Source organism: Aythya ferina (genome assembly GCF_964211825.1).
Source record: "Aythya ferina genome assembly, chromosome: 10".
NCBI lineage: Eukaryota > Metazoa > Chordata > Aves > Anseriformes > Anatidae > Aythya > Aythya ferina.
The window spans coordinates 18,441,665-18,454,550 of record NC_140306.1 but is presented as its reverse complement, the minus strand read 5'-3'; the positions used below and the strand labels follow the sequence as shown (position 1 = coordinate 18,454,550).

The following is a 12,886-nucleotide window of genomic DNA, read 5'->3' as shown; positions in this document are numbered from 1 at the left end:
AGAAAGAGCAGATTTCTCTTTTATTGGGTAATTTTGCTAGTTAACTTAGGTAAGTTAAGCAAGAACAGTAATTTTTATTTTATTTTATTCTTTTTAAGTTGTGAAATCTTTATCTTCAGTCAAACTTCCTTTAGAGAAGCGATAATAGAAAACTTTGGGGGTGTGGACATGTGGACAGTCTGGCAGATTTCTCTAAAGAATTTGGAGCAGAATTTCATAACTTCCCTCTTAGTTGAGGAGGGGCAGTAAGGCAGTGAAATGTAGCCTGCTGACCGCTAAGAGTTGTCAGGTGCCAGACCTGAGTGCTTTTGTCTCTTGCACTTACCTTCTATCAGCCCAAGCCTCAGAGGATGGCCTGGCTGTAGCATCATACAACCAGCAGGGTCAAGGCAAGTGTGCCCAGGTCAGAAAAACCATAGCAGCACAGAACTTCAGGAGGGAAGGTGGTGAGTGGGTGGTATTCTTTGCCACCATGAAGCCCTGTTGTTAGACTGTTGTTAGACCAACGCAGGCCTGTTTGAGGGGCAGCAGTTTGTAGTCTCTGCAATGTTATTTTGCAGGGATTACCAGGGAACACCTTTGCAGCTACTGTTCATGTTTCCTTCATTGAGCAAACCTTCTCCCAGAGCCAAGGCTGTTAGAAGCTGCCTGTATCATCTAACCTTTCTCACTTAGTGTAGAGGAGCTAGGGAAACAGCAACCATTTCACCCGCTTACACTCACAGTCACTGCAAGTTACTCCTGATCTGGTAAAGTGGGGAATAAATTGCATATTTCACTTCAGGAATTACTGGGAAGGAAGTCTAGGAAAAACTTCCAGGAAGTGAAAACTTCCTTCCAGGAAGGCTTACCAGTTCTACCTTATATGACAAGAATGTAGCTTCTGAGGCGTGTGATGTGGGTTTCTACATTGCTTCAATTCCCAGTGCTCTAAGAGAAAAATATGAAGAAATATCTGGTGGGAGGGTGGAAAGAAGACAAAGCTAGATTCTTCTCTGGTGGGCAGTGTCGGGGCAAGAGGGAATGCACACAAACTGAAATGTGAAATTCTGTGTGAAGGTAGCAAAGCACTGAGAGGGCTGCTGAGCAATGGTACAGGCTGCCCAGAGAGATTGTCGAGTCTGTCTTGGAGATGCTCAAAACCTGGCTGCACATGGTTCTGGGCGTCTGGTTGTAGGTAGCCCAGCCTGAGCAGGGTGGCTGGCCTGGGCAACATCCAGAGGCCCCTTTCAACCACAGCTGTTCTGTGATTCTGTAAAATACGGATTATTATATGGATCATAAAAACTCCATGTCTCTGTACTGTTATATAGCTGAACATACAGAAAGTGATTTGTCAAGGAAGCTTTGTATATTTGCATATTAAGACCCCTTTTTAGATGACTGTTATAGAAGCAACAAAAAAGGCTATGTTGAATTTTTCACTCCTGATGTTTTACAGGTGTACCCCATCTCCTACCTCAGGATCTCCATGAGTCCTATTCTGCACACGCAAAACAAAGAGGCATTACTGGCTCTACCTCTGGGTGTGACACTGACGTTTACAGTACATTTTCATGATAACTCTGGAGATGCTTTCCATTCACATAATTCTGTGCTTAGCTTTGCAACAAACAGGTAGGTATCTATCACGGCTGTTAAGTATGGAGACCAAAAAGTCCAAGTACACGTAGGCCAGTTACAGCAAGGAACAAACACTGCCCCAAAGATATCAGTTGAAGATGTAACTTGGACTGGGATTAAAAAGGAGAGGATTTTCTTGGAGTCTGTCAGAGGCACTGTGGCAGAAAAGAGTTCCAGTTAGTAATCAATATTCTCTAGCAAATGGGAAGTTGCTCAGATAAGCATGATCCCTAGTGGGGCCTGCTGGGGTACGTTTCTGCTTTACGTGACTCTGAATCATCTGATTGCGTACATCAGTGGCCTATATAAACAATTGATCTTATTAACATTTGCCTCGTCTTGCCTCTCCTTTTCTGCTAGTGCTTTGTTACACTGACTCACTTACATCTTATGTAAGATGGTGAACTTTCAAGATCAGAGGCTGTCTCTTCAGATGTGCATGTATAGCCTTTGTACAGCAGAGCCAAACCTCAAAAGGACTTTTGCTCTCTGGTTCAAAGAATAATAAATATTACAAAACAACCCTCTTTGGTCATTAGTAAACAATCATTAATTCCATTACTTTAGCATAGTGTGTTTTCTGCAGAGCACTTTACAGTTACAACTTACTCATAATGATTAAAATGGGGGGAGGGAGGGACAGAGGGAGGGAAGGAGGTTAAATGCAAGATTTTCTATCTTTCTCCTACTTAAACGATCTACAGAAATTGCTGTAGCATACAGAGGTCCTTGAGATAACGCTACCCTAGCTTCCAAGCTAGACGTGGCATCGCTGCATCAGCATAGGGGTGATAATTAGCCTCAGACACAGAAGCACTGCTCATTAACCTCAGGTGCAGCACTCCACTGCCAGCTCTACCTACCCAGCCCTACTACTGTCAAGACTTTGCTGTCTTTGTGGGGTTGTGGTAGGATGGCAGCCTCTGTGCTGGGTACGCATAACTACTCTTTGTGTTAGTGCACCTGGGAATGCTAAATTTTGGTAACTACCAGAACTTGTAATCAAATGTGATTTAGCTTTGTAAAGTTAGGTCTGGAAAGCTGCATGTTGTTTTAATTTATTCTTAGCTACCAGAGAAGAAGAAAAAAGAAACCAATTATCTAATTTTTAAAATTCTACATTTCTTAAAATTAGGAAATAATTCTCATACATAATTATGACCTCAGTATTTTTTCAGCATAACCATGTAAAAACTAAAATGTGGCTCAGTAACACCTGAATCATTTTCGTTTTTCCCATTTTATCATTCTTCATTAGAAAATAGCCATCACAGAAAACAAGAAGCCAAACATCTGTAGCCAGAGTTTGTACCTACTATTTATTGTAGAAAGGGAGACATTAGCAAACTTGACTTACTACAAAAGCCTATCTTTTTATCTGCAGAGATGACTTTGTACAAATTGGGAAAGGACCCACCAACAACACGTTTGTTATCCGGACTGTGAATGTAGGCTTGACCTTGCTTAAAGTTTGGGATGCCGAACACGGTGGAATTGCAGACTATGTCCCCCTTCCTGTGCAACATGCCATTTTTCCTGAACTCATAGATGTGGTGGTAGGTGATGTCCTCTGCCTGAGTACTTCACTGATAAACCATGAAGGTAAGCAGCACTTCAGTGACTGTTTATGCAGCCATATAATTTGACATCAGCCTGCCTTTCTCATTCTCAGGAAAACTAAATGCATAATTTATGATGTTTGTTCAGCATCAAATGTCACTGTTCTTGTTAATGATAAAAATAGGTTTGATCAACTCCTCTAATTTTAATTGTACCATGCAATATGTTGCTTGTATGGATTTCACGAGCATCAGACCTCAGACATTCCCATTCTCTTCGCTTGAGAGGGCTGGTTTTTGTTTGATGGTTGTTGTTTTTGTGGGAATGGTGCAAAGAAATGATCAGGATGGTCTGACTTCACTCCCTGTTTTTAACTCGTAGTATTAATGTGTTTTTGTCAGAGTAACTGCAAGCCAGTTGGTGTGCGTGCATGACAGAAGTAAAACCCTGCTGCCCATTCAATGGGCAAATAAAAAAAGATACCAGTGTGCAAAACGAACTGCCTCAGCTAAATGAATTTGTTGCTCAATGTACAAATGACGTATCTTTACAGGCCTGCCAGGCATATGGAGCTCCTCGTTAAGTAGTGTCCTTCAAGTTGACTCCAAGACTGGTGTAGCTGTGGCAAGGGATTCTGGTGTTGCCACGGTCTATTATGAAATTCCTGGGTTACTTAAAACATACAGAGAGGTGAGGCACTGCTAAATCCTACCAGCACTGCTAAAGTTTGTTTGCTTCAGCAAAAGTATATTCTATGAGATTTTTAGTTAGAAATATTTAGATCCAAATGTACATATATTTAAATAGTTTATTTATTTACATTAAATATAGATAAATATACAAATGTAAGTATAAGTGCAGAAAGATAAATATAAGCACTCCTTTTTAAAGAAGAAACTATTTAAATGTATAAATAAGCATGTTCCTGCCTAATGGTTGGAAAGTGTACAATATGTGTCCAAACATGTCATTTTTTAAAAAAAATTACTTGTGTTAAAGAGTATAGTTGAGACTAATGGTTTGTGCCTTTAGCCCATATGATTCCTACATTGTACATTTGGTTGCTTGGCTAAGGTGTTCCCAGGTGCTAAGTAATTTCTGAGTAAGGCTGCTTTTATGAATGGAGTTTCACTGTAGGACACAAACTCTTGGGGGTCTTATCTTTTATACATGTAAAGATACATACATGGCAGTCAATTCAATTTGGTTTGGACTCAGTTTTTGTAAATTTTATACAGATTTTGGTAACTGTGTACTTCATCCTTTATTTAGATAAGCGTTAATATACCTCAGAGGACTACAGCAATGCATGTGAGTGGAGTGAAAACCAGCTTAGAAGGAGTTGCAGCCTCAAAAGTAATAGTTCTGATTGGAGAAGGAAATAAAAATTTGAAAGGTATGATGAAAAAATTGTTTATGTTATATATTTATTGCTTAATATGTTTGTATATTCACAATAGGTGCTTCTTTGAATGGTCTTTGTAGCCAGTGTAGCAAGGTCTCCATGATCCCCTAATGCCTATTCAGTCCTAGATAACTGAAGTGTTGGTTGTGGTCATATCAAAAAACAGTTAACAGGCAATCAGCTAAACGCTTGTTTCTATACTTAATTGCACTTGCCTTCTCAGTAAGTTAAGCATGCTCAGTAAGAAAAAATATTGAAGTGGTTGCCATCCTTAATTTTTTTTCAGAAACTTTCATCAATTAGAAAGACGTAATACAGAGATAAAACATCATCTTGTGTCTGTTAATTAATAAGCTGTATTTTGCTTGATCATGGTCCCTTTTTGTTATTACCTCAATACTTAACATTTATTGAAATAATATTTTATTGTACCTTATATAAATTATTAGCCGACTAAAAAATTTCCTCCCAGATACTAAAATAAAAATCTAGACTCCCAGGATCATATAGGGTATTCAGCAGACATATCTGAGCTGACAATTCTTTCTAGTTAATTCTTTTCTGTAAATAAATTATTCCTGTAAAAAAAAAATAATCTTTTAGTGTCTCTTTGGCGTTAGATTTGAGATAAGCCTGCTATCTGTTATTCCCAGCTATTTCAAGATTATCGTAACCTTATGAAACTATTTTGGAAGGTAGTAGAATAACTTGATATCTTAAGCCATGGTTTTGTTTTACAGGGGAGCCTTGTAATTCTTTTTTTTTTTTTTTTTCCTTCCCCTCAGGAGAGTGCTTGCCTGCTCAGATTGAAGCCATTGCTGAATTACAACCACAGTCCATTATCAGTTGCCATCTAAATTTTAACAGTGATACATTTGACTTCCCAGCACATGATATTTTCATAGCAGAACCTGGATTTGATGCAGTTTCAGGTAAGATTAGAGAAGATGTCGTGATGCTGGCAGACACTTTGAATTCTGCTGTGGTTTAGTCCAAACGCCCAAACAGATTTTCTGCTGAAGCCTCTGAGCTTTGCTGTGTAGGTTCTTAGGCTTCAGTGAGTTGCTAATGTGTACTCTACTTGTTTAAGTCAATTGTTTTCTGCAGTGATGTTTACTTGTTTACGGAGAAACTCAGAAATCAGGGGCAGCCAATTCCATATCTTTCTTCCTGACTTACTATTGTAACTCTGAAAAACTCTGCCCTATACAATACTGAAGTAGCTTCCCCCCCGCTAGGGCGGGGGGAGCAAACTTCAGTATGCCTTTTAATTACAGTGTCCACAAATTAGGTTGTAATTTTGCAAACTACTACACATGTATTTGTAGTTACATAGACAGTCCAATGATATCTTTAGACAGAAGTGATGGTATTGCAGAACATAGGCATAATATATGGGTTGACACACTTTACAAAGCTAGCAGCTGTCCAGTTCTTACTCCAACTCAGCAGTTAAAACAAAACAAAAAGAAAAAAGCTACCTCGTGTACGATATGACATGCAAATACAGGGCCTGACATTCTTTTCTTAAACTATGGAACCTAAACATTTCCTTCTTCACCTGCTACAAATGAGCACTTGGGTGACAAATGTTCCAGAACTGGAAACATTTTCAAGAATAAACAGCCAGTAGCTAAACATACTTAGATGTTCTTTGGCTAGATATCAGTGCCTTTGTCATATACTTAAATGCAGTAGAAGTTAAGACTAGGGATAAAAGGAAAGAATTATGAATTTTAACATCTGGATACTAAGGATCATTAAATTTCACTTAATTATCTGCTGCAGAGTCAAATATTCTTTGTGCTGGATGTTGGCCTTTTAAAAGCCCTGGCACCATAGTTATTGCAGTAAAACTAACCTTTACAAGTAAAATGAGGGAAGTAGCTTAAATGTGAAAGTCCGTAATATATTTTGAATTCTTTGGGTTCTATAATTCAAACATTTCTGGAATTTATCAAACTTCCAAATTTCTCTTTGCAACCTGAGTGCTGTATTTTTTATTTTTTTTAATGAAAGCTAGAATTCCTACATATTCCCAAAACAACACAAGCTAGGACTTGAAAGGAGGGAAAATTACCAGATACTGAGGAAATTGAAATAAAATTGTGAAAGTTGTCTGCAACGTGTATTAGTGTTTTATAACCATAACATGACTTTAAAAAGAACAAAATACCATGGATTTTATGGAAATAACATGAATCATCTGCTGGGTTAGTCCCTGTACCTACTACGTAAAACTGTTACACCTTGTGTAACAGTGGCTGCCTCTGATACTTTGTTAGGAAAAGGAAGTAAGGGGAAAACATATATGTAGCCAAATTCTGCTTATTACTTATACTTTGTATCATCCATACTGTAGGAGGGTTTTTTTCCAGCTATATTTATCACTAATTATAGACTAAGAGGTTCCATACAAGACTAGAAACATAGTGAATATCTAACTTTTAATGAAGCTCTTAAAAATAATTAACCATGCTTTCACAGAACTGATGATGGAGATGGTCATTGACCACTGGTCATTTTAACATTAGATGAAAGCATGATATATCATACTAAGTAACAGTAAAACATAAAGCCTTTCTATCAATATTAGCATAAGTGAACATTCAAAGTGGAATCGAATCTCACTGCAGTTAGAATTAAATCTCACAGGGACTGAAAATTGTCACTTTATACTTTGTGTTGGATGGGCTTCTTTTTTTTTGGTTGGTTGGTTTTGTTTTTTGTTGTTAATCATGATGCTTAGTTTGGGGCAAGAATTCTTTTGCTTTTGTAATGGGATTGTGATGCTTGAACGAGCTGATGCACCCTGTTCAATTTGTCATTTGCCCACCCACCCCTGAACTAGTTGTTCTGGATTTTAGCTTTTTTTTGGTTCTTCTCTGAAGATGTCACAGTGATCTCATTCTGCATGGAGGGAAAAACAACAACAGTTAACAGTCAAAATCCTTTTGTTTTTGTAGGACATTACACCTGTTCCATCACAATGCACAGGCTCACTGACAAGCAGCTGAAGCATCTCAGCATGAGTAAAACTGTGCTCAGGGTTACAGCTTCAATCCAAGGCAGCCACATCTCCGCGGAGCAGATTGGCACTGAGGTGCCATTCAATCCCGGGTTTTATGCTGACCAAACAGAAATGCTTTTAAGTAACCATTACACGAGCTCTGATGTGAAAATTTTTGGCGCCACTGAAATACTTGATACCCTTGAGGTAAGTGTATTGCTGGAAAGCATTAAAGCACAGTTAAAAAGCATTTTGAGCTGTTACATGCAACTTCCTAACCAAATGGACTCTGTGCTACCTTTCCCATCTCAAGATTGAGATGGTTTGGAAATGCTTATTTTTAATGTATTACTCCCCAGTTTTTATTCTTGCTTCAAGGTAGAAGAAATGTGTCAGGCTCACCTGTGTGCTAGCTGGGATGTGTAAACTACCACATGTGCGGGAGCAGAAAAATTTGCTAGATCCCTAGTGGTAGGGGTAGGTATTTGCCCACTTATTTGTTTACCCACAGTTCACGTAGCGCAGTGAACTTTCATTTTATTGAAATGAAAAAGCTTTCATTTTATTCCCCTGTATGGGCTTGGCCCAGACCCCCAGAAGTAGTGATTAATAGGGCAACCTGAATAAACAGGGGTGAAGTGCTGAAGGTGTCAGGGTAAATGTACAACCAAGTTCAGCTCTTGTTGAGGGATGAGTTGGTCTAGGTTTGTGTGGAATATTATTTCTGAAGCATGGCCTGGAAGATGGATGTGTGTCTTGCTTTTCAAACAATCTATTTCAGGATTTTTTTTTCTTTTTTTCTTTGGCAGGTGAAATGTGGGTCACCAATGGTGAAGGCATTAGAGAAGGAGAAATCCTATGGGCTGCCTAGTTATGTGGTCTACACTGTCAGTCTGTCTGATCCAAGGGTTTCAAGCCAGGGAACATTATCAACTACTCTAACTGTCTCTAGTCCTATGACTGACCAGTCTATCACTATCCCAGTAACAGTGATTTACTTGACTGACAGAACCAGTGCACCAGTGAGGCGTAAGTTGATCTCTAGACTCTATATGTGCCAGAATAAACCCATTATTTACATTAATGTTTAAAGTTATAAAATTTGACATGTTAAAATCTGAGCTGGCAGTTCCCATTATCACTGACATTTAAGCTACTCACTATGACCAGAAGACTTAAATACTCATAATTGGTTGTAATTGCTTATTATGACTGAAGCTGAACATACTTTCCTTTTGGGCCAGCCCAAAATAGTCTGCTGAAATATCTAAATATCTCAGTGCTAAAATGTCCAACAGTCTTTTTTAGCTTTGCTTTTATTTACTCTCTTGTTTTTTACGAAAATTGGTAAGCAGATCTGGGCTGAGGAAAATAAAGAACACTGCATATTAATGTCTTAAGATGCTCGTGGCAAATTTTGAAGATTGCATTGGAAATAGTCATTAGAATTGAAATCACGCTATGTAAGTTGAATAAATGTATTTAGTATAAATACTCAAATAGAAATAGCCAAAAGAAGTTAAAGAACAACTCCTACAGCAAATTGGAGGGATAAGGTGCTCTTTTAACTTAATGTCTCCTTTTAATCGGTTCTACAGATGGAGCAAGTCTATTCCAACACTTCCTTGATTCCTATCAAGTAATGTTCTTCACGCTTTTTGCACTATTAGCGGGGACAGCTGTTATGATCATAGGTAAGAGAGTGAAAGACTGCAGTAATACTTTTTCAATAACTTTATACATACTGTACATTAGTTGTGAGATATAAAGGAATTATTTCCAGGCTGAATGTTTTCTTGTTTTGTTTTTACAATGTCTTTCAGCCTATCATGCAGTGTTCTCACCAAAAGAACAGCACACACATCCAGCATTTACCCCAAGGACAACACCTCAATGCAGCCCTAACAGTAAGCAGCTGTTGCCCAGTTATGAATGAATTAGTCTTGATACTGCAATTTAGGAATGCACCTCCATTAGCCTATACACTGACTTAAATGATTATGAGCATTGTGCCAGTTTCTAGAAAATTTGTTGTGTCTCTCCTCCCCATTCCCCAACTTTATATTTCCACATCACTAGTTCTTTAGAAAATCTTGGCCATCTTCAGCAACACTGGAAATAGGGAGCATGTTAAAAGTCTGTGAATTCGCGGAAATCATGAGATACATAGAGAGGAGGGAGAGATTCACAGCTTTGCTCCTACCAAGGACAACTAAAGCAGAAGTCCGTTGCTGATACAATGTGCTTTGCAGCAGCTGTCTGGTTGTTCAATTCACATGACATCAGATTAGCTGCAGCATGTGCTGCATTTCTTGTGCAGTTGGCATGCTGTGAGGTACTGGGATCTGGATCTATCATAAGATGGGGAAGGGCAAATGTTAGGGGGACAAAGGACAAATCTGTTGCTAGACTGCTTTGATCCTGCAGTCATGGTTTGCTTTTATTGCTTGGTATGATACTTACTTCCTATTTTAATTTATTTGCAGTGTTGCAGAATCAAACTCTTTTTAAAAGCATGCAAAAAGCACCTATTAATTGTAAGGGTCTGTAATAAACTGTGGCAATTAAAATTCGCATTACTACAGATGTAATCAAGATACTGGTGGGCTTCTCTTCTGTTTGTAAATACATGTCTGATACTTCAGATAAAATAAACTCTACCTGAAAGTTACTTGCTAAGGTGAAATGTATTGTGCCCCCCTCGGAGGATTTAATTTTTTAATTCAAGTCCTTAATGAGAAGACCTATAAAACTTTTATACTTATAGGATGTCTCTTCAACAGGCAATAAGCTAAAGGAAGGTTACTTCACTCTAAATGGATTATTAGACTTGCTTACCAGATGTTCCAACAAATAATCAGGGGCAGTTAATTTTTTCCTTTTTCCTCCACCATTCCTGAGTATGATTGTTTTTCTGATTTTCCCTGTGTTTTAGGTTTCCCTGCATCACCTGTGGTTTCCTTCAGTCCTCAGTCCTCAGGCAGGAGAACAAGCCCATCATCCCTACTCTGGAGCACCAGTTATGGTTCACGTTAGAGAAAACAGCACTCATCATCATGCACTAGGACTAAGGAAAAAAAAAAAAAAAAAAGCAGTGCCTTTAATGATAAATTTCAGAACTGTTGCACTTTTGATGCAATTCTAGTCATCTCTTGAGTATAATTTCATATTTTTTCTTAATTTTTCATAATGATTTTAATATTTAGAGCTCTTTGCATTTTTTATGTCATTGCTTCAGTTCTCTTAAAACTTATTTTATCTGCTGTTTTATGCTCAGTTGATAAGGTTGAATGGACAAAAAAGTGTTCATGCTAAGCTAGCTTTCTTGCACTTCAAGCAGGTAGAAGTCTGAGTGATAGTGATCAAAGTTTTTATTTACTTTTGGAAAAATTAACTTTCTTTTTAATGAATTTTTTAAAAAAGGGAAATAGAAAAACAGGTGAAATATGAGCCAAAAATATGAAGGATTGTATATTTCAAATTAGTTTTTTATTTTGAGTTAGACTCAGGAATGTACTGCACTGATAAGTATTCTTATGTTTAGCCTTACAATGTGATCAGTGATTCATCAACATAATTTGCTGTTTAAACATTGGGAATGCTGGAACAACTGTGAATAGATGTGAAGGTGTTTTTTTTTTTTTTTTTCATTATTTTATTTTTTTAACTAAAATAATAAAACTGTTTTAAATTTGGCTTCCTTTGGGTACAACTGCAGTATTCCCTTCTTGTTATTGTGTAAGCACTTTTTTTGGACTGTGAATGTTGAAAGCATGTGCCTTCTAAGAGGATCTTTCTTCTGATAGTAAATATTTTTAATTGAAGGCAGTTGTCTTACCTGTGTTCTGATCATAAATATAATACATTTTACATATAGATATACCTCAGTAGGAACTGAGCCTCCTTTTATTACCACTGGGCACATGATGCACTGGAAAGTAAGTGGCTTATTTCATAGTTACAGTGAGTGACTTTTTCAGTTGGTTCAGTGTTGCTAACCTCTGGTGTACTTGTGTACTTACTAATAGAGCCACACCCAGAATTTTGATCTAACCTATACAGTAAGATATTATTGGTATGACCAGACTTTGGAATACTTGTACTGTAATATCCTACTACTAAGTGCTTGTTGATCTGCTGAATACAATGTAGCATTTCACTGCATATGTATTACTGATTTTTTTTGATTGGTTTGTGACAGTTTTGTTTTTTCCCCTGAATAACTATGATACAGATATAAAACGCACAATTCAGAGTACGTTAGAAAGTACTCTGCTAAATCAGGCAGTTGATCACTATGTATACTCAGATGTGTTATGTTTTCTAAAAAAGATGGCAGTGAGGTACGCTGACTTGAACTTCTTTCTAAATAAATTTAATTTTAAACAGTTGGGGGGGAAGACACTGGTTACAATAGTTGGTAATATTCCCTAAGGATGGAAAATGTCAATGGCATATAGTTTGGATTTCATGCAGTAGTGCAAAAAAGCAAAATTGTTACATGTTATTCTAAGTTTTGTATAATTTATTTGCCTGTTTTGGAAAAATGTGTGCCTTACATGCTACTACTAAAAGTTGACAATTCAGGTGTAAATAAATAATCATTTCTACCTGTTTTATTTAATAAAGCTTTGTAAAATTCCTTTAGTATACTGTTAATGAACTTTCTTGGGTTTTAGCTATTCACAATTTGGCTTTAGATTGTATTATTTGTACTTCACTTCCTACATTTCACAGGATCACAGAATTGTAGGGGTTGGAAGGGACCTCGAAAGGTCTGTCTAACTTTTGTGGGTATACCTCACTTTCCACACCACCCCTGCCACAATAAGCCATTTTGTTGTGAAAGCATTCTTGATTCTGACTGTAGTTGGCTGAGTATTAAAATACATTCTTCCTCTCACTCCAGTAGTGCAAAAGCTTTTTAGCTGTGAACTCCAACTGCAAACAGTTGAAAGGGAAATGATGGGGGCAAATTAAAGTAAGGTAGCATAAGGTCTTTTTGCATTAGCTTGGAATCACTAAAAGTGTGTGTTTTAGTGTTGTGTTAATGCACTAATTGTGCTAATTAACACAATAGTAGTAGTGTTAATATGCATTATTGTGACTGTCATATAAACAGTAGAAGTAAAATGCTTTGTATAGAACATAGCTGGAGAATGAATGAAGCAAAGCTGTCTTTTTTTAAAATATGATATAATACAATAATATTATAGTAATAATATAGATAATATAGTATGGTTATATATAGTGTACTAGACATTTTATATATTAACATGTGTTTATAT

The 12,886-nt window shown here is 37.3% G+C and overlaps 1 protein-coding gene across 1 annotated transcript in view; it reads left to right on the top strand.

The window, feature by feature from the left end:
- The window catches only part of NUP210 (nucleoporin 210), a 65,287-nt gene extending 53,047 nt beyond the window's left edge, over positions 1-12,240 (top strand). Inside the window, exons 31-40 of the mRNA XM_084530450.1 lie at positions 1,442-1,617; positions 3,008-3,225; positions 3,737-3,873; positions 4,456-4,579; positions 5,374-5,520; positions 7,555-7,805; positions 8,408-8,627; positions 9,197-9,292; positions 9,422-9,505; positions 10,534-12,240. Of these exons, the coding sequence (XP_084386576.1) occupies positions 1,442-1,617; positions 3,008-3,225; positions 3,737-3,873; positions 4,456-4,579; positions 5,374-5,520; positions 7,555-7,805; positions 8,408-8,627; positions 9,197-9,292; positions 9,422-9,505; positions 10,534-10,634 (1,554 nt within the window). The 3' untranslated portion in view covers positions 10,635-12,240. The remainder of the gene's footprint in view (positions 1-1,441; positions 1,618-3,007; positions 3,226-3,736; positions 3,874-4,455; positions 4,580-5,373; positions 5,521-7,554; positions 7,806-8,407; positions 8,628-9,196; positions 9,293-9,421; positions 9,506-10,533) is intronic.
- Positions 12,241-12,886: the final 646 nt, after the last annotated feature.